The 20,383-nt window shown below is 36.7% G+C and overlaps 1 protein-coding gene across 5 annotated transcripts in view; it reads right to left on the bottom strand.

Annotated features, from left to right (window-relative positions):
• LOC6040591 (bifunctional heparan sulfate N-deacetylase/N-sulfotransferase) overlaps nucleotides 1-20,383 on the bottom strand; it is a 366,151-nt gene that overhangs the window by 74,350 nt on the left and 271,418 nt on the right. For 4 of the 5 annotated variants that reach the window (XM_038266169.1, XM_038266170.1, XM_038266168.1 and 1 more), the window contains 2 exons: nucleotides 12,589-13,083; nucleotides 2,399-3,209 (listed from right to left, as the gene is read on the bottom strand). In XM_038266169.1, coding sequence (XP_038122097.1) covers nucleotides 2,399-3,021 — 623 coding nt within the window. In that variant the 5' untranslated portion in view covers nucleotides 3,022-3,209; nucleotides 12,589-13,083. The remainder of the gene's footprint in view (nucleotides 1-2,398; nucleotides 3,210-12,588; nucleotides 13,084-20,383) is intronic. The other variant, XM_038266172.1, reaches the window with a different exon arrangement.

Genomic DNA, 20,383 nt, shown 5'->3' with positions numbered 1-20,383 from the left:
TGATATCTCAAAGCGAATGCCTTTATTGAAAACCGGAAATTTCAAACTTGATTTTAAACATGTTTGATATACCCCTAAGGAAATGGTTTGAAATTGAGGAAAATTTTCTAAGCCAGGATGTCACAGTTTGATATTGTTTTGGTGTTTCATCAAATTCCTCTGAAACTTTGGGAAATTTTTATTTATAAATTTTGACGAGATAATTAATTTCACGCTAAAATTACTTGAAACCCAAAAATGTTAATGATTTTCATTTTTTTTTATATACCCACTAAGATTTTTTTTTTAAATCTTTGAAATTTCTCTTAGTTGGGATAACCAAATACTTTAAAAAACGAGTCAATCGACAGATTATTGAAATTTGATGAATTTCAATCCAGTTTTATTTTAATAACACTTATTTTTCAATCTTGTTATTTTTCAGAATCTTCAAGAACTTGATGCACAGGCCGTTCATCAATGACAAATGAATTCGATGTGGTGAAGAATATCACTAAAAACAACATGGAATCATCAGGTGAGTAGATTTGGCTGTTGCATATGGATCATTTCCGTTTTTTTTTTACTAACTGCATCTGCTGCACTAGAAATGATATCAAAATACCAAATTTTGGTATTACTTGTGCAAATACCACCGACCAAAATATGCTCTTGGTTGCCCAGTAATAGATGGTAAAATACTATGAAATCATACCAAAATCATGTATGTGGAAGACCACAGGAATACCAAAATTTGATTTTCCAAGGGCGCGGGAATACCTAAAAATAAAACCATGGCAATACCAAGTTTTGGTATTCAAGCAATGTTCAAAAATCCAGAAGACCTCAACTTGGTATTGAAATGGTTTTATTTTGAGGTATTATTTTACCCTTGGAATAATATGGTTTGATATTGTTGTGCCCTTCCACATACAAGACTTTGGTATGAGTTTATGGTATTTTACCATCTATTACTGGGCAACCAAGGGCACATTTTGGTCCCTGTTATTTGCCCAAGTAATACCAAAATTTGGTATTCCCGTGATATTTAACCCTGCTCGGAAAGATTTAAAAACAGGAAAATTGATGTTTTCTGAGTCTCACCCAACAAACCACAATTTTTTAATGTCAATATCTCAGCAACTTATGGTTCGAATTACGATGTTACGATACAAAAATTAAAATTCTAAAAAAAGACCGATTTCGTAGAGAATTGCTCAAAGGTGTGCGGCGGACCGGCCATGGACGGATGTGATTGTGCTAAGGAACTAGTTATGGTGGATTTGGTTCTATTCTCAATTGCCTCAATTCAAAATTCCAGGTAACTAGGCCTTAGTTAATCATCATAATTACATGACGAAATCTAGTCTGAAAATGTACTCGACTCCGAATCCTCGAATATCCGAAATATCGGTTACACAACTCGACATTTCCAAAGATGATGTCAGAAAACGTTTCAGTTTCGTCGAGATCAAGGTATAGATTTAACCTCCATGAATACGCTCTAGTCAACAGATTTGAATTATAGAGAATCTCCTGCCAGTGAATAAAATAGCGAATTTCAGGCATAAATCGTCACTGTCGTGCTAATTTGTCGTAAGTTGATTTTGTGTTAAATTGAGTTAAGAACACCATTTTGAACAGCTCACTTTCACAGATCCCCAAAATTCGATTTCAACCCTAAGATATTCAATAAAACTGAAAAAAAATCCTTTCATTTTTGTCACTTTTCATATGTAACAAGTTTCAATCTTGTCGTGTTATCTTGACACAGCCTGAAAATTGATGTGAGTGCGACAATTGGCCAAAGGGATTTCTCGTCAGAACGCGTTTGACACAAGTACGAGCTCGACTAGCGTAAACATTTTCAATTATAAATCGAGACTACGGCAACCAAATTCAACCAAACTTCGGGACAATGCACAGAATGGTCAACCAAACAAAATGTGTTAACATTGCGTGCTCTCGTTTTTGTTTATTCAAGGTCACACATTAAAACGCGTTTTCTCGGAACGTCAAAAAGCGACGTACGACAACTTAGCACGACGGCGTCGAAATGCTATGGAATCTTCATAAGCTACCATTCAAACCCACGTGTATCTGTGAGAGCTATGTAAGTTACAAGTTGATATTCAAAAATTCGTTTTGGTTATTTTCAAGTTTTTGGAGACCAAAGTCAAATGGGTGTGAAGTGTAGTATTATTCCAACACACGCATATAATATATCTGGGACATACAAGGACCATTTGCTAATAACAATCCTTCCCAGATAAACATAAACCCAAACTATTTGAACAGATCCGTAACCCAATCCATCGCATTTGTTTGGAAAGCTGAGCAAACTCCCATGCCCATGTTGACCTCTATCTCTCGCCAGCTCATTTCTCGGTCATAATTACAAAACCCCGCGCAAACTTACCTAGCTATCGGCGAACTATCCATATAGTAGTTATAATACAGCATGGAGAATATCGTAACTATCACTAGCGCGACGGCACATATCCGCAGGTTCAGTCCCTTGGTCAGGTAGATGCAGCACCGAGCGAAAATGTTTGCACTTCCGGGCCCACTCGACGACGACCCACTGCTACTTCCGCTACTGCTGGGGTGGTGATGATGGTGGTGGTACTGCTGGTACTGATGTTGGCCACAGTCGGAACTTCCAAAGTAATTGCCCTTACTGCTACTGCTACCGATACTACTATTTACATTGGCTGGTTCTCCGTTGAATCCGGGAATCGTGCACGACGTCGAGGAGTACCCGACGCCACCATTGTGGTTGCTTCTGTCAGCTGAAGTCAAAGAGCTGCCGGCCGTCAGCTTTAGACCCCCGCCTCCCCCGCCGGGGCCCGGGGTGTCGCTGGTGGCTCCGAGCAGATGCACCGTCGAACCCGTCTCCGAACTGTGCCGGTTGAGCGTGCTCATGGCCATGCCGGACGACTTCTGCTGGTGGGGAAAGTGGCCGGTTGTCAGATCGTGACTGCTGGCCGATGGCGAGGACGAGCCGCTCCATAGTTTCGTCGTGGAGTCGGATCCTTTCATGGTGTGTGTGCGTGTGCGAGATTGGAGAACTCACACTGGCAGCGGTTCTTGCTTTTCGGGCAGAGAGTTTTTTCGCTTCTTGCCAAAACGAAACTGGCAAGCCGATGATTAATCCGACGAACGTGATGTAATTTCGGATTACATTCTGCGCTGCACGCGCGCGTTGGATGGTCCTGCTGGGGCGAGTCCTGCGAACGAAAGTGATAAGAAGGAGTGGAAGTTCCGTCAGAGTGTCAATGGATAAGTGATGATATCAGCTATTGCAAAACTATGCCGACCAGAAGATGGACCGAAGGATGATACTGATGATGATGATGACAATGTGGAAATTTGTTTATGAGATTGATAATCTTGTCCACGCGCCTCGGAATCAATTTCGGCATGGCATCAGTCATCGGTTGAACGCTCTGACATGTCAAAGGCGGGGCGTTTGTTCGTGGAAACAGTTCAATAAATTTAGTCAGCTATAGCCAGAGTGATTGGCAGATTCGATTTAAAACGGGATTGAGTTAGGAAAAAAAGATTGATTGTAATTTTTTTAACATTCGAGCAGTTTCTACGGAATCGGTCTTTTTTCTAAAATTTTAATTTTTGTATTTTTTGTGTGGCCTACACTGAAAAAAAAAATGATATACGGTAAAATTTATTTCGATGATTTTTAATTTCACTTTTTGTCACTAAAACTTAATTTGCAAAAAAAAAACACTATTTTTATTCTTTTCAGAAATTTCCAGAATGGGCAAAAAATCTTTGACCGAGTTATGATTTTTTGAATCAATACAGATTTTTTGAAAAAATCGAAATATTGGTCGCAAAAATTTAACAACTTCATTTTTGGATGTAAAATCGAATTAATGAAATTTTGATAAAGTGCACCGTTTTTAAGTTATAGCCATTTTTTGGTGACTTTTTTTTAAATAGTCGCAGCTAATCTTTTTTTTTTTGACTAGTGTCCATGTTTGCCCACTTTTGAGTAAAATATTTATGAAAAGCTGAGAAAATTATCTATATGATACGGCCCATAGTTGCTGAGATAACTATTGCCATGCAAATGTTTAAAAACAGGAAAATTTATGTTTTTCTAAGTCTCACCCAAACAACCCACCATTTTCAAATGTCGATATCTCAGCAACTAATGGTCCGATTTTCAATGTTAAAATATGAAACTTTCGAAATTTTCCGATCTTTCCGAAAACAATATTTCCAAAAATTAAAAAACAAGACTAACATTTCAAAAGGGCCAAACATTCAATATTACGCCCTATTGAAATATAATTCTTGATTTTAAATTTTTAAAAGAATTGTTTTCGAAACGATAAAGTGCTGAAAAAATCATGTTTTTCAACGAGTTGCTAACAACATTTTTTGCAATTACGAAAAACGCTTCTAGAAAGGAATTTTATGTCAAACATTCATGTGTTTAATAAATTTATCAATCAAAGAAAAAATTTAACTTTTCAATACCCATTCAAGTGCTGAAAAGTAGAACTTTGAATTTACTTAAATTATGGCTGTTTGTGTGTGTGTGTGTGTGGTCCAATCCAATACCCGCTAACCGGTAGCGAAATTATGGGAAAGTATAGTTTGTATCAGACTTTGTATATGCCGAATGCTGATACAACTTATCTCAGTCCCGGGTATTAGGTGGTGATAGCCCTCGCGCTGCTTCCAACGACCCGTTTCAGAATGACAGAGCTCCTTGCGGTTCAATTCCGAGGTCGCTGGGCATTGTTCGGCCCCGCCTAAATATAGAAGCAAGCATCTGAAGGAAACTCGATCTATATTTAGACTTCCAATCCCGTCAGGCAAATCAGGGATCAGCGCGTATTTAATATGAGAAGATAACATATTTCAACACTACGGATCATTTCACTGCTAGAGTGTAAACCTTCTGATGGCCGATTGCTTAGCGTCCCAGACCACCAAGCCTAAGGCGTGAGTTCGAATCCCGCCTGATAATACATTTTCGTTTTTGTTCATATTTAAAGTTCAAATTCATGATTCCAAATTTCAAAGGAACCGACCGGGATTTGATCCCTGAACCTTCTGCTTGTGAGGCAGAAGCCGTAACTATTAAGCCACAGAGCCGGTTATTTACTTAAATTATGGCTGTTTGACATAAAACTGCATTCAAGAAGCGTTTTTCAGGATTGCAAAAAAAAAAATGTTGTAAGCAACTCGGTCTTAAACTTGATTTTTTCAGCACTCATCGTGTTTATCCAACTCGGTAAACCTCGTTGGATAAATGTACGACTCGTGCTACCATCAATCTTAACAAGGACAGAAATTTTTAGATATCCTAAAAGAAATAAAAAAAATGATTTTATTTTTGTTCTTTTTTTTGCTTTTGTGTTGGATTTTAAATGAAATTTATCAAATAAACCAATGTGATTTAAATTAAATAAGTCTATTTTGAATGGGTCATTCTTCGCCAACTCACACAGCAGTTGCCCAGACCCCTCTTCGATTTTCATGAAACTTTGATTTAAGGGGTAAATTTGGTCCCTGATCACGAATCCGAGGTCCATTTTTAGATATCTCGTGACGGTCGTGCGGTACGACCCCAACAATCGTCCAAGGGGTCATTCTTATGCAAAATTAGCTGAACATTCCGAAAAAATACTTTCAAAAGCACACGATTGAGTTTTTGGGGTTAAAAATTCGAAAAACGGGTCAAAAATGGTCAAAATCATAACTTTTTCAAAAAACTTTTTGTAAAATTCTGATAACTCGTGAAGAATACAAGCAAACCCCTTATGTCTGTATATCAAAAATTTTGTTTTTGTCTGCTCTACAACATTGTACAACATTATTACACTCTAAAATGTAACCCTGTAAAGTAAGAAAAACACGTAATTTTAAATGAAAAATTTTGTTCTAAATGAAAAATTTTGTTCTAAAATCTTCTGGGTTATTTCAGATTTGAGAAGATCATTAAATTTCCCATAAAATGACATATCCCATAAATATTGACAGTTGAGTAACGAAAAATGGCAGCGATTTTAAAACTATTTTTTAACTTTTTTTGATGAAAAATACGTTTTTTTCGGAATTTTGAGTACGCCACCAAATCGGGCGTCTAATTTTATACAAAAGCCCCTTTGACACCAATTTTTTTATCTTTTCACGGTTGCGAGCTACAAATCACTGAAAAACGTGTCTTTGTAAAAAACCAGAAAAATGAAAAAGTCGTACCGCCCCACCGTCACGAGATACCGAAAAATGAACCTCGGATTCGTGATCAGGGACCAAAATTACCCCTCAAAGCAAAGTTTCACGAAAATCGAAGAGGGGTCGGGCCAACTTTTTCCGATTTCGTGTGAGTTGGTGGAGAATTACCCAAATTTATTTTATTTATTTAGAATAATAGAAAATATTTAAAGCGCCAGGCAATTTTTGAATTTCCAAACTAACATTTTAACAATTTTCCATAATATGCCAAATTAATGCTGAAATATGTTGAGTACAAATTTGGAATGCTGTGTAATATTTATCGATGATTAAGTATTCAAATGTGTATCTATTTCTACATCCTAATCAGAATTTCCAGACCAAATTAGTTTTTTCTCAATTTTGGGAATTCCCGGGATAACATATGAATAATCCCGGGTTTCGAGAATTCTCGGTTTTGGTAAAATCCCGGGAATTCCCGGCACTACGAGAATGACAAGAACAGTAAATAGTTTTACAACGGAATTGCAACAGACTTGTTTATGATTTTGTTCTTACAAAATTAAATTCAAGCAACAAATAGCAAATCACCTCAAAATCAATAACGGTTTTCCATCCCACTCCACAAACTCCCTTCAAGTGCCAAAGCATTAAAACTAATCTAATTAGGAAACTATCTCTTTATCCTACCCGACACCGAAACTTCGTTGACAACTTTATCCTTGAGCTGTTTTCGATTCGCCTGGGCGATGGCAAACAACAATGTCTGTTCCGCCAAAAAAAAAAGAAGAAAAAAAAGATCTTCGAAACGCAATTTCACCGTGTCAAACAGCGGTTCTTCAACGCTTCGACTGGTTTGTCTGGTTGTTTTTGCAACAAAGAGTACAATTTCTTCGCTAAACTTTGGTGTATTTTTTTTTTCGTTCTCACCGAATTCGGTCGAAACTTTCATTTTCTCGCCCGTTTTTGCCACATTTTCGCTGCAGCTTGTTTTGTTGTCAGAGATTTTATTTTTCCACGACTTTTTTTTCCACAAGCTTTTGAGCAGCACCTCTTTGACAGGCAGTCGCACCGAAATAAACAAAAACAGTTTTTTGCTTCCTTCCTTCGGAGGGGTTGATTTGACTCTGTTTTGTTTTCTAGTGGCTTCCGTTTTCACAATTTTCATCTCTTGGACAAAAGTTTAAATTTGGTGTGTCAGTTTTGCAATTGCAGCTGGTGCGCTTTCTTTTTTGCTGGAATTTTATTTCCAGAGACGCCAATTTATGCTTTCTTCGCTTCACCGCTTTTTCCCGGGGAAAATGTTTGATAAAAAAAACACCACACAAACAATGAATGGCAGCGGCACAATGTTGCTCGCGGACTTTTACAATTATTTCATCCTGTCAGAGGAGTCTTCTATAGTATCCTTCAGCGCTAGGTGACTTCAATCCGAGCGGAGACACTGTAGTGTGGTGGGCGCAATCTGGTGGCAGAAAGTGGCGCGAAATGATGGGCACAATTGTGGGGTGAGAAAAAAACTGACCGTTTGCGCGACGAAAGGGTTTTTCCGCAAACAAATGGCTTTGATTGTGGTGGCCGGGGAAAATCGTGACTTTCCCCTGTTGTGGATGGCTATATAAAGCGATGCAATCAGGAAAGTGCGGAAGAGCATTGTTAGGTGTGATAATCAAATGTTGAAGTTGATAAATAGTTTCTTTTGTGATGGTTTTAAGACAAGCAAGTATTTTTATTTAAAATTCTAAGAAAGGATTTTGATGTTCGGACAGATTGTCATGCGACATTTTCGCATTTTTTAATTATGTAAGTTTAAAAGAATCTTTCTAAAATACTCATAAATTCCACATATTTTCAAAAATTGGAAAAGCCTTTTGTTTTATTCTGATATAAAATTAGAGTGCGAAATTTTCCCAGGTTTTGCATTTCCCGGGACAGGGGTAAAAAAATTGTTTGAATACCGAGAATTTCCAGAATCCCAGGGAATATTAGAAACAGGAATAAAATCTATGTTAAAACTACATTTATTATGGTTTTCAAGCATAAAATCATTTTAATAGCTCAATAATATTAATTGGTGATAGTCTTAACTTCAATCCAATCAAGGATAGCAGTTTTTAGATTGCCGAAAAGATTTTTTGATGAGCTTTGAATTTTAAAATGCACAACAATATCTTATCCAATGCTCAGTATTGGGACTGATTGTTTATTTACCCAAATTGTTTTAATCACCTTAAATTGTATTGGAATTACGTCTTTTTCAATCTTCTTCTAAGACACTAGTCACCTATCCACCTATCAGTTTCATTTCTTTTTTCCAATTTTGAGAGTTTAATTTCACCGAAAAATACCGATAAGAGCCCGTAATTCCAATATCTAATCCAATTTTTGATCTTTAAAAAGCATTGGAAAGAAGAACTCATAAAATTTTAGAAAATTTATGGGTTGGAAGTTTTACTTATTTTATGTAACTTTGCCAATGTTTTTAAAAATGTCATTTTTCAGGGGTCAACTTTGGCTGTGTTTTTTACCTACACAGAAAAAAATAATGTAAATTTGGAAGCTGTAATTTTGGAAGGTTGAATATTACCTCTTTTATGATGTAATTTTACCTCAATTTAGACTGAAAAAGTGACATTACACCAGAAAAGTGGTAAAATTACACATTTCCAGAAGTAAAATTACACCTTTTTTCTGACATAAAAAATGTACCCCTTCCCAGATGAAATATTACCATGATTTTTTTTTTCTGTGTATATTTTAAATTAAAAAAACACAATTTTAATGATAATGGTGCCAATTTATAGCAGAAATGCGAAAAACAAGCAAAAAATTGAAAAAGTGACTTTAAAAACATGAAAAAATAAGACAGAATTTAATGAAAGGACGATGTAGAATATGCAAAATACTAACAAAAAAATATAATTATAAACTTAACAAGATAAATACAAACTAAAATACTAAAAATGAAACAAGAAAAACATAAAACAAGAGAAGTAAAGTTTTTAGTAGAACAAAAGTTGCTCAAAACGACCTCCTGAACAAGGGGAAAAATAAAATATTTAGAAAAAAATTGGGCAGTAGAGGGTGAAAAAAACTCTCCTATTTTTTCTTTTATGACATAACTAGAAAAGCCTGAAATTAAAAAAAATGAGAACAAATTAAATGACACCAGTTCATGTGAAATTTCAGTTAAATATTTTACAAATTATCCAACTTCCCGCAACTGAAGAAAATCATGGCATGAACAGCTGTCTTTATTCGATACATTTATACTAATTCGCCACAGATGCTGATGTTTTAAAACAATTTAATATGATATTATTATTTTATAACCATGATATCATGAATATAGGGATACAGTACCCATTCTTTTAAAAAATATATAATATTATTAAAAAAAAAATATTTAAGGCGCTAGGCATTTTGCAAATCTCGAAACTAAAATTTTAGCAATTTTCCCATATGAGCCTAATGAATGCTGAATAAAAAATTTAATGTATAAAAATTCTTATCGATTTCTCAGTATTCAACTGTTCCTCTATTTCCACAACCAAATTTCAATTTAAAAATCAAAATATGTTTTTTCTTCAATTCGGGAATTCCCGGGACAAAATATAAAAAAAATCCCGGACACGATCTTGCCATCTTTTTTGATTTTTTTTTCTCCAAAATTGGTATTTTTTTATTTTTTTTTTAGCCGGGACCGTGGTGTAGGGGTAAGCGTGATTGCCTCTCACCCAGTTGGCCTGGGTTCGATCCCAGAAGGTCCCGGTGGCAAATTTTGAGACGAGATTTGTCTGATCACGCCTTCCGTCGGATGGGAAAGTAAATGTTGGCCCCGGTCTAACCTACAGGTTAGGTCGATAGCTCAGTCCAGGTGTAGGAGTCGTCTCCCTGGGTCCTGTCCTGGTGGAGTCGCAGTAGGCAGTTGGACTCACAATCCAAAGGTCGACAGTTCGAATCCCGGGGTGGATGGAAGCTTAGGTGTAAAAAGAGGTTTGCAATTGCCTCAACAATCAAGCCTTCGGACACCTAGTTTCGAGTAGGAATCCCGTAATCGGGAACGCCAAGGCAATGCTCTAGAGCGAATAATTTGATTTTGATTTTTTTTTATTTTCGTGATGTTTTAGGTGATGTTAGGCGACTAAAACCCGCAACTTTTGAGCCATAGAGAAGTACACCAGAAAAAAAGAACAATTCTCTAAATTGTGACTATTCACGATTCCGAGAATTGATTTATTTCTATGCATGGTCAAAAAATATTCCGCCAATTTATAATTTTTCGATTTTTTACACATACCATATTTTCGACCACTTTTTTTATGTAAATTTGAATTTCCAATCGAAAAGTAATTTTATCTGGCCCGAATAAAGAAGAAAACAAAAAATTTTGGAGTGAGCAATTTTCTACGAAATCGGTCTTTTTTTAAATTTTAATTTATTGTATTTTTTTAATCCGTCTGAAAAGTTTTAAGTGGGCGAATGTTTGGCTCTTTTGGAATGTTAGTCTTGATTTAAAAGTTTTGAAAATATTGCTTTCGAAAAGTTCTGAAAATTTCACAAATGTTTCATTTTTTAACAATTTAAATCGGACCATTAGTTGCTGAGATATCGACATTAGAAAATGATGGGTTGTTTGGGTGAGACTTAGAAAACATCAATTTTCCTGTTTTTAAATCTTTGCACGGCAATATCTCAATAACTAAGGGTCGTATCATCAAAGTTCAAAAAAAGAAAAATATAGAGAAACAGCTTTTCAAAAAAAAAAAAAATGTTTTCTGAAGTGGGCAAACATGCGCACTTATCTTTAAAAATTAAAAACATCGACGATTTTCAAAAAAGTTACCTAAAATTGGCTTTAACTTGAAAACGGTGCGCTTTATCAAAATTTCACTAAAGTACTTTTTGATTGCAAATTTGATTTAACATCGAAAAATGAAGTTGAAAATTTTGTGCGACTAATATTCTATTTTTTTTTAAATCAGTACTGATTAAAAAATGCATAACTTGGTCAAAGATTTTTTGCACAACCTGGAAATTTCTGAAAAGTTGGCATTTGATGTCCCCAAAAACATATCAAAAAATTAAAAAATTAAAAAAAAGTGTTTATTTGCAACTTAAGTTTTATTGACAAAAGTTAAATAGAAAAATCACTTAAAGAAATTTACCCTGCATCATTATTTTCAGTGTATTCCATATCCATACCTACAATTTTGCCGAAGACACCAAATCGATCAAAAAATTCCTTCAAAAGATACAGATTTTTGAATTTTCATAGGGGAACAGCATCTAATTCCAGCGTGCCTCTAATGTTGGCAGGTCAGAACTTTGACATGCAATTAAAGCTAATTAAAAGCGTTTTCAACTGAAATCGAGTGATAAATAGCTCAATAAAAAGTGAGCAAGCAAGTTTCTACCAAAAGTTTTGCAAAATTAGTTGTTTGAATAGTGAAAATCAGCAAATTGGATGGAGTTAGGAGCGAGAGCTTAACCTGCCAAAGATACGAGAATTTCCCCTATATCATTTTTGTATGGACGCCAGAACCGGCTCCGTGGCTTAATGGTTACGGCTTCTGCCTCACAAGCAGAAGGATCAGGGATCAAATCCCAGTCGGTACCTTTGAAATTTGGAATCAGGAACTTGAACTTTGAATATGAACAAAAACGAAAACGAATCAGGTGGGATTCGAACTCACACCTCTGGATTGGTGGTCTGGGGCGCTAAGCAGTCGGCCATCAGAAGGTTTACACTCTAGCAGTGAATTGATCCGTAGTGTTGAAACATGTTATCTTCTCATATTAAATACGCGCTGGTCCCTGATTTGCCTGAGGGGGATCGGAAGTCTAAATATAGATCGAGTTTCCTTCAGATGCTTGCTTCTATGTTCAGGCGGGGCCGAACAATGCCCAGCGACCTCGGAATTGGACCATTCTGAAACGGGTCGCTGGAAGCAGCGCGAGGGCTATCACCACCTAATACCCGGGACTGAGATAAGTTATTCGGCATATACAAAGTCTGATACAAATTATACTTTCCCATAATATCGCTACCGGTTAGCGGGTATTGGATTGGACACACACACACACACACACACACATCATTTTTATATGGACGCCAAATTTGTAAGGAAAATTATATGGACAAGCTAATGATGTAAAATGGATTCTTTGGGCATACCGTAGGCACCAAAAAAGCCAGATTAAAAAATACAAAAAAAAATCGATTGAACGAAATTTGAGGGAATTGCTCGAGTGTAAATGAAATTGTATAAATTCATAAAGTACGCAAAACTGTGATTTTTAATGCCATCATTAAAGTGATTTACTAACGACAATCATTCGAAATTCAAACCAGGACTTATCGTTAACGCGCAGTAAAATCAACCCTATCCATACCTTTTCAACACCAGCTCCGATGAAATCTTTCTGATGACATCACCTTCCCTTGCGTAGATGCCTCTTTGTTGGCGCCAAACTGCTTCCTCCGATCAATGCTAATTCAATTTACCGATCCAAACTTTTGCCATAAACTGGAAATAATTATTCACCTTAAAATCACTTTAAGTTTGTTTTTATCGCGTTCCACACTAATCGAATCTCAAATCACGTGCCACCGAAACTTCGCCCCACGAGGCTATAAAATCACCCTACACGGCCAAACTCCACTGCCCATGATCGTCAGTTCGACGTCAGTCCAAAATCCGCCGGACCATCATTGTTGGTGCGAGCTTGCTGGCGGCGATTCGATATCGATGTGGAAGCTTCTTTTTTGGACATGGCGCTTTACTCTCCGGCACAACTCGCGTTCATCATCATTCTCTAATTGTTGCGAATTCTACGAATTTATCCAGAATGAACAGTCGACGCCAATCCTGCTCCAACAAGTTTGATCTGAAACAAGACGGAAAAAGTGAAAATCTAATTAGTACCGCGATTGAGATTGAAAAAAATTGAGAAATCATAAACTTTCGCGCAATAAATTTCCTCTAATGAAAGCTGAATCCCATCAATAGGAAATGCAATTTTTCACCCCCACATAATTCTCTCGCTGTGAGTCGACAGCAACGTCAGCAAAGAAAAACGACTTGCCAGCGCTTTTCTTAGCTGGATTGTGGTTGCGGTCAGCAAGCGAAATCGCTGCAAAAGTGCAAGTAATTTCAGCGCAACTTTTGCATTTTCCGTGAGGGGAATTGCAACTCTTGCAATAACAACCGGATTATACGTTTTTCCCGTTTCACTTTGAGTGGATTTTCCCTCTGCTAGGATGATATTTTCAAAGCAGTCGGTGAGCGTAAGAAAAAGTGCAACTTCGCGAAGCAAGCAAATGATTCTGAGAGGTAGCGCGCGCAGCAAATGCAATCAAAGTCCAAGTGCAACGTGATGTTGATGCAAAAAGTTTGTTTGAAAAACGAACAGCAGGGGAAAATCTGCAGAAACTTCTGAACTTTTGTATGTCAGCGAGATGATGGGTGGTTTTGAAAGTTTGCCGTGAAGTCACTGTATTCAGGTAGGTTATTTATAGCAATATATTGTCAAAGTGTTTGGATTGTTGTTAGATACAAATATTCCTGGAATCTGTAACTTCCAAGCCATATTAAATCTTTAAAATTGTTTTTTTTTATCAAATTGAAAACTGATGTTTATGATGTTTAAAATGTAGATCATTTCTGTATAAGTTAATTCCATTAGGTTTCATCGTCAATCATCGAAGTGATTGCGCGACGATTTGTCCAACGACAATTACTCAATCAAAAGTTCCAGCACTGATGAATTCTTTCGCTCACCGGAACCACCACCGGTCATTATGAATAATTGAAGTATCGAGAGGGGATGAAAGATAGAAATGGTGGCCAGATTGATTTTTTTTCTTTTTCTGGAACCGACGGCAATAGTGTGGTTCAGGTTCTATAAAAATCCAAAATGGCTAAGGTTTAACCTTGACCAGAAAGTTAAAGAATTTAAAAGTTAGTCATTCCATATAAAATTCTCATGGTGCACATAGATTTTGTTCAGAGTAACAACTTTTCAGATCATTGCAAAGAGATCCCGTATCGAAAACAGCAAAAATGAAAAAAAGTTTCCCGCTGCATCTCAATCTTATTTCAAACAAAAGATTGCAAATCTTAAAAAAATTATAAATAGTCGGTACCAACAAAAGAAACCAAATTTAATGAAAATGAGATACTTTTCAAAGTTTTGCCCACACTGAAACATAACAAATCCTTAAGCAAACATTCAAGTACAAAAATGCTTGAATATATTTTATTTTCTAGCAAGGGTCCTGATTTCCGGTTCAAAGATCAGAAATCACTCACTCATCGCCGAGCGAATCTTTGCCGACTGGATCTCGCAACCAATCGCGAGCGAACACTACACTCAAGCTGCCAGCGACTTGATCAATCGCTTCTCCCAGCGACACAAATACTTAGTGAATTTCTTTGCCCACTTCATCCGTCGACCCGAGTCACACACGAATACGTTTCGTTTTTACAATATGGATATCAAACGATCGGGATTTTTCCATTCATTTCGAATGTAATAACAACATTTTTTCACAAAACTACGTGTTTTCGAAAAAATACTCAAAATTTCAGTTTTTACAATACGGGTATCAATCGATTGGGATATTTTTATACATTTCGAATGTAATAACAACATTTTTTGAACATACTCAACAATTAATTTAAAAAAATGTTATTGCATTCGAAATGTCTGAAAAATTCCGACCGTTTGATACCCACGTTGTAAAAACGGAAGTTTTGAGTATTTTTTCGAAAGTACGTAGATTTGTGAAAATATTGGATATTTTAATTGTTGTTATTACATTCGAAATGTATATAAAAATCCCAATCGTTTGATACCCACATTGTAAAAACGGAAATTTTGAGTATTTTTTCAAAAGTACGTAGTTTTGTGAAAATTTTGAATATCTTCAAATATTCTTGTTATTACATTTGAAATGTGAGAAAAAATCCCGATTGTATGATACCCATATTGTAAAAACTGAAATTTTGAGTATTTTTTCAAAAATACGTAGTTTTTTGAAAATTTTGAGTGTTTCAAAAAATGATTTAACATTCTCAAATTTAAAAAAAAACTAGTCATTTGATACCCATATTGCAATAATAATATATTTTTGGTTTCTATAGAGAAAAAATGCATTTTCAAAATACAGAAAGACGTATTTTTGTGAAAATTTCTATGACATTATACTTTTAATGAATAGCTGACATCATGTTATGCACGTCTCGGGTTTTGCATCCCCCATATGCGGTGCTAAACCGAGGCATTTCTGTATACACGAAATCTTATCGTTTACCGCCTCTTTTTGGCTAGTTTCGCTCTTAAATTAAAAAAAAAATGGCTGGAAATCCTAATGTTTACTTTTTAAACAAATTTGAAAATAAATTTGACTTTTTTACCAAGATCACAAGATGATGACAAGAAGATTGTCAAATGGGTGCATTTTGCGTTTCAAATTTGAATTATGTAATTTTGATATTTTTTTCAAAGACTGCAACTTGAATCGAATTATCTTTCTGAAAATCTCTGAAAATTCTGAAAATTTATGTGTTTTTTCCGATAGTTTGTTGTCCAAATTTCAACCGCTTTGCTTATAAATTCGCTTGCCTTGAGGAGTAGTTTCTATTTTTTCAACATGTTTGCATTGTATAAACATTTACTCTATAAACAAGAGAAAATAAAATACAATAAAACAATTTGCTACATAATCATTCAAAATGAGTTCTCGGGCCACAACGGATCAGCTCATGGACCATACTGTAGCTACCCCTTTGCTACGCTATATACCTTTTGAAAATTACAATCCAGACAATTGGATTTTGTATGACTGGAATAGGCAAAAAAAATTAAATAGTTCAAAGCACCTAAAATTAAAAAAAAACCCTGACTCAAGGCAGTTTCAAAAACTCTTAAAAAGTTGAAAAATCGAAAATTTCTGAAGTTTTTTTTTGCATAGGTTTGTGAGTGTTTTTGAAACCTCCTTGAGTCAAGGGTTTAAAAACACCCTAAAAACAAAAACTGAAAATTTGATTTATTGGACCTTTTTTTTTAAAAAAAAACTCCAGATTTGGTTTAGCCATCTTTTAAAAATAAACTTCAGGACTTTTAACGTTTTGTCTTCCTCACCTGAGGTAAGGCTATAATCCTGCTCGAAAAATGAACTTTTTTCAGAAACGTCGTAGACCCACCTTCATGTATACCTATCGACTCAGAATCGGAAACTGAACAAATGTCTGTGTGTGTGTATGTGTGTGACCAAAATTCTTACTCAGTTTTCTCAGCACTGGCTGAACCGATTTAGGTCAAACCGATCGCATTAGACTCGGCTTAGGGTCCCATACGTCGCTATTGAATTGTTTTTAGTTTCGATAAGTAGTTCAAAAGTTATGTATAAAAATGCGTTTTCACAAACATCCAGATCTCACTTAAATGTATGTAAACAATGTCCGGATCCATCATCCGACCCATCGTTGGTTAGGTAATTGAAAGACCTTTCCAACGAGTCCAAAACATTGATGATCTGGCAACCCTGTCTCGAGTTCTGACCACATAAGTGATATTTATGTAGTTGTTTAAAGCCGGATCTCGCTTAAATGTATATAAACTATGTCCGGATCCATCATCCGACCCATCGTTGGTTAGGTAACTGAAAGACCTTTCCAACGAGTCTAAAACATTCAAGATCTGGCAACGCTGTCTCGAGTTCTGACCACTTAAGTGATATTTATGTATATTTTTAAAGCCGGATCTTAAAAAATAGATGAAATTTGTGTTCAAATGTGTGTGTCCCATCATGTCACCCACTGTTTGTAAAGAGTGAGTAAGGCACCAACCACATAGGTGGATTAGGTTAGTTTTTATTTTAAAATCCATCAGAAAATGAGTTGCCTATTTTTTCAAACAAAATAAAAAAAAATCCGGTTTGATGTGCAAGAAGCAAAAAACTGTTGTCATAATCTAAAAATCGTTAACCACCCTAATCAACAGTTATCCTTCCACCCTTACAGCTAATCCAAGTGTATATTCAGATGATCGACTCTCGCTCGGACTAGCTCGCCAGAACGTGCGGCTGTTTGATATTTAAACGATTCCGAATGCATCATTCATGTTCCAGCAGCAAGTACTCCGTGAATCCGTCCGGAACATTGAAATTCTATCACCGGGGTGCTTCCCACGTCGAATAAAATATGAATAATTCCTAGTGCTTCATTTGTGCCGATAAAATGTATCACTCGAACAGAGTCCCGGATAGAGTGTCCTGGAATTGGCTCATTTATGATTCACACGGGACATCGCACTGGCTATCACAATGATGGCAACGGGCGGGTCTGAGGACATCTCTCCATCATACGCCCGCCCGCCCGAGCTGACAGATACAGCTGTGGGAACGTCACCATAGCAGTGTGCAACTGACAGGTTCCATGCGCCGTCGTCCCTGATGGAGAGCTTCTCTCTGGAGCAGGAGTGTCCTCTGGTGGTTTTGAAATATTAGAGCGAGATAGAAAGTCAAATTTGTAGGAAATGAACCACATCAACTGGGTTGTTTTGGGAATGATGGAGCGGAATGTGGTATGGAATTGTATGCTATGTCAGAACTCATATTACTAATTGGCACTGGACCGAATGATGTTTTGGGATTTTTACTATGCCTTCGGCCGCAACGTATTTTCAGATTGAAATTAATCTACATTTTCAATACACCTTTCTGAAAAATGGCTATGAACCTGCTTCAGAGTCGACGTATCATTACATAAAATTGCATTAATCTGCCAGTCACACAAAAGGTAATAAATGTAGAGTACTGTTATCAAACAACACACACAGTTCTTTTCAGTAAAAAAATCCTTTCAGTACCAAATGCCAACCCCACTCTATCTGACAACAGAAAACTTGCAAACAATCCGCTCACCAAGTGGTTCCATCTGTTGTGCGCCATGTAGAACTGTTCCACAATCCTGAACCCCCGTACAAAGATGTACGCCGGTTGCATACATTCCGGCGGTAAAGATTCCTGCCTGATACTGGGGTGCTCCACACCGGTAGCCTACATTCAGTGCAGTTCTACTGACGGAGTTACTTCCTGCTTCGTTCTCCATTCGAGTCTCGAAAAGAATTCATAAACATGGAATGATAATCTCAACCACCGGAACTGGAGCAGTTGTCCCTACCCCCCGTCCTTACTCCTACCTGCCCAACCAAGGTATTCAGCTGGAAGAATAGTTTTGCTACCTTTCCGGATCAGCTCGTGTGTGCTGCACGAACGATCGAGATGATTTCACCCTATTTTGAGAGGAAATCTTTTGAATATGCACCTCGCTTTTCCCACCAGATTGCATATGTTTGATGGGTGCAATTTCCTCTGCTCGTACTAACCGACACAAGCTCCCTTTGGTTCCCAAGCGAATACTTTAAAAGTACCGACATACTGTTGCACTCTGAGAAGGGAAAAAAATCGAAAAATTCGGCAAAATTTCAGCTGGATAAACCCCCGTTTTGGGTGTACCTCACAAGAAAACTATGCGAACCTTTTTGGAATGTGTGCACTCCTTTTTGCCGACAAACCACAGCCCTGACCGAAAGGGACATCCTATACGGCTTTGGTGTGACACAGGAAAAAGCTAGCAGCAACTCCGAGTGCTTTTCGGGTTGACCTCCGGTATCCGTGTCAGGGTGGTCAATGCTGGTTGCTGTCGTACACACACATTCACACATATAGAAATTATGATACCACAATGCCGCATCAGATGCAGCACAGGATCGCATCGTACGCAGCATCGTACGTCGGGGGCCGCCTAACCTGTGTTTCGAGCAGAAAAGGTGAAGAAAGGACCTCTCTTCTGATGATTGAAAGAAGGTGTTGATGCGGAAGTTTTTGTGTGTGGGGGGCGAAGTGTCCGGTGTTGATAACGGTTATGAAGATTGTTGTTTATGATGCTTGGTGGTGCAATTAGGGAGCAGGATGCTTGAAAGTTCCCGGTTTTTAGAGAAAAATCAAATTTGATCATTATTTATCTACAAATATATTCTCAACAATAACAAATATATTTAAAATCTCCTTCTTAATCTATATCACAATTTAAATTGAAACTTAAAATTGTCCATACAACCGTTTTTCCCAAATAATTCATTTTGCATAGTTTGTTTGTACACTTACAAAAGTGTTGCATCAGGGTGGCTTCACGTTTATGAGAATATTATCCTGACTAAAACCAACTATTTCTAGTTTAAAATAGTTCTCTGAAAAATTACAAAAAAAAATCCATATGAGCAATTTTTGCAGATTTCGGTCATTCGTTTTTGCCTTCCTCATCTTACTGAGGAAAGGCTATAAAATCACTCGAAAAATGAACTTCTTAATTTGACCTCGTAGACCCACCTTCACGTATACCTATCGACTCAGAATCATGTTCTGAGCAAATGTCTGTGTGGATGTGTGTATGTGGGTGGACAAAAAAATTGCCACTCGATTATCTCCGGACTGGATGAACGGATTTTGACCGTATTAGTCTCATTCGATCCGTCTTGGGATCCCATAAGTCCCTATTTAAAATCAGCAAGTTTAGTTAAGTACTTCAAAAGTTATGCTAAAAAAGCGATTTTGGCGTATGTCCGGAAGATTGTAAAAAGGGTGGTTTTTGCAAGAAACCCTATCATGTTATACATTTTCAGAAAGGTATTCCAATGAGCCCAAAACATTGAAGATCTGACAATCTTATCTAAAGTTATTAGCACTTAAGTGCTATTTATACACTTTTTGGAGGCCGGATCTCAGATATTTCAGTAAAAATTATGTCCGGGTCCATCATGCGACCCATCGTTAGTTAGATAATCAAAAGACCTTTCAAATGAGCCTAAAACATCAAGGATCTAACAACCCTATAAAAAGATATTAGGATTAGGAAGGCACCAACCACCTAAAGGTGGATTAAGTATCGTTTTTATGTATTTTTTAATCCGGCTGAATCTTTTTTGGTGCATTCGGTATGCCCAAAGAAGCCATTTTGCATCATTAGTTTGTCCAGCTGTCCATACAAACGTGATGAATGAAAATTCAAAAATCTGTATCTTTTAAAGGAATTTTTTGATCGATTTGGTGTCTTCGGCAAAGTTGTAGGTATGGAAAAGGACTACACTGAAGAAAAAAAAAAGATACATGGTGATTTTTTAT

Source organism: Culex quinquefasciatus, chromosome 3 (genome assembly GCF_015732765.1).
Source record: "Culex quinquefasciatus strain JHB chromosome 3, VPISU_Cqui_1.0_pri_paternal, whole genome shotgun sequence".
NCBI classification, from domain to species: Eukaryota; Metazoa; Arthropoda; class Insecta; order Diptera; family Culicidae; genus Culex; species Culex quinquefasciatus.
The sequence above is the reverse complement of the archived record's forward strand: the minus strand, read 5'-3'. Positions and strand labels throughout refer to the sequence as shown.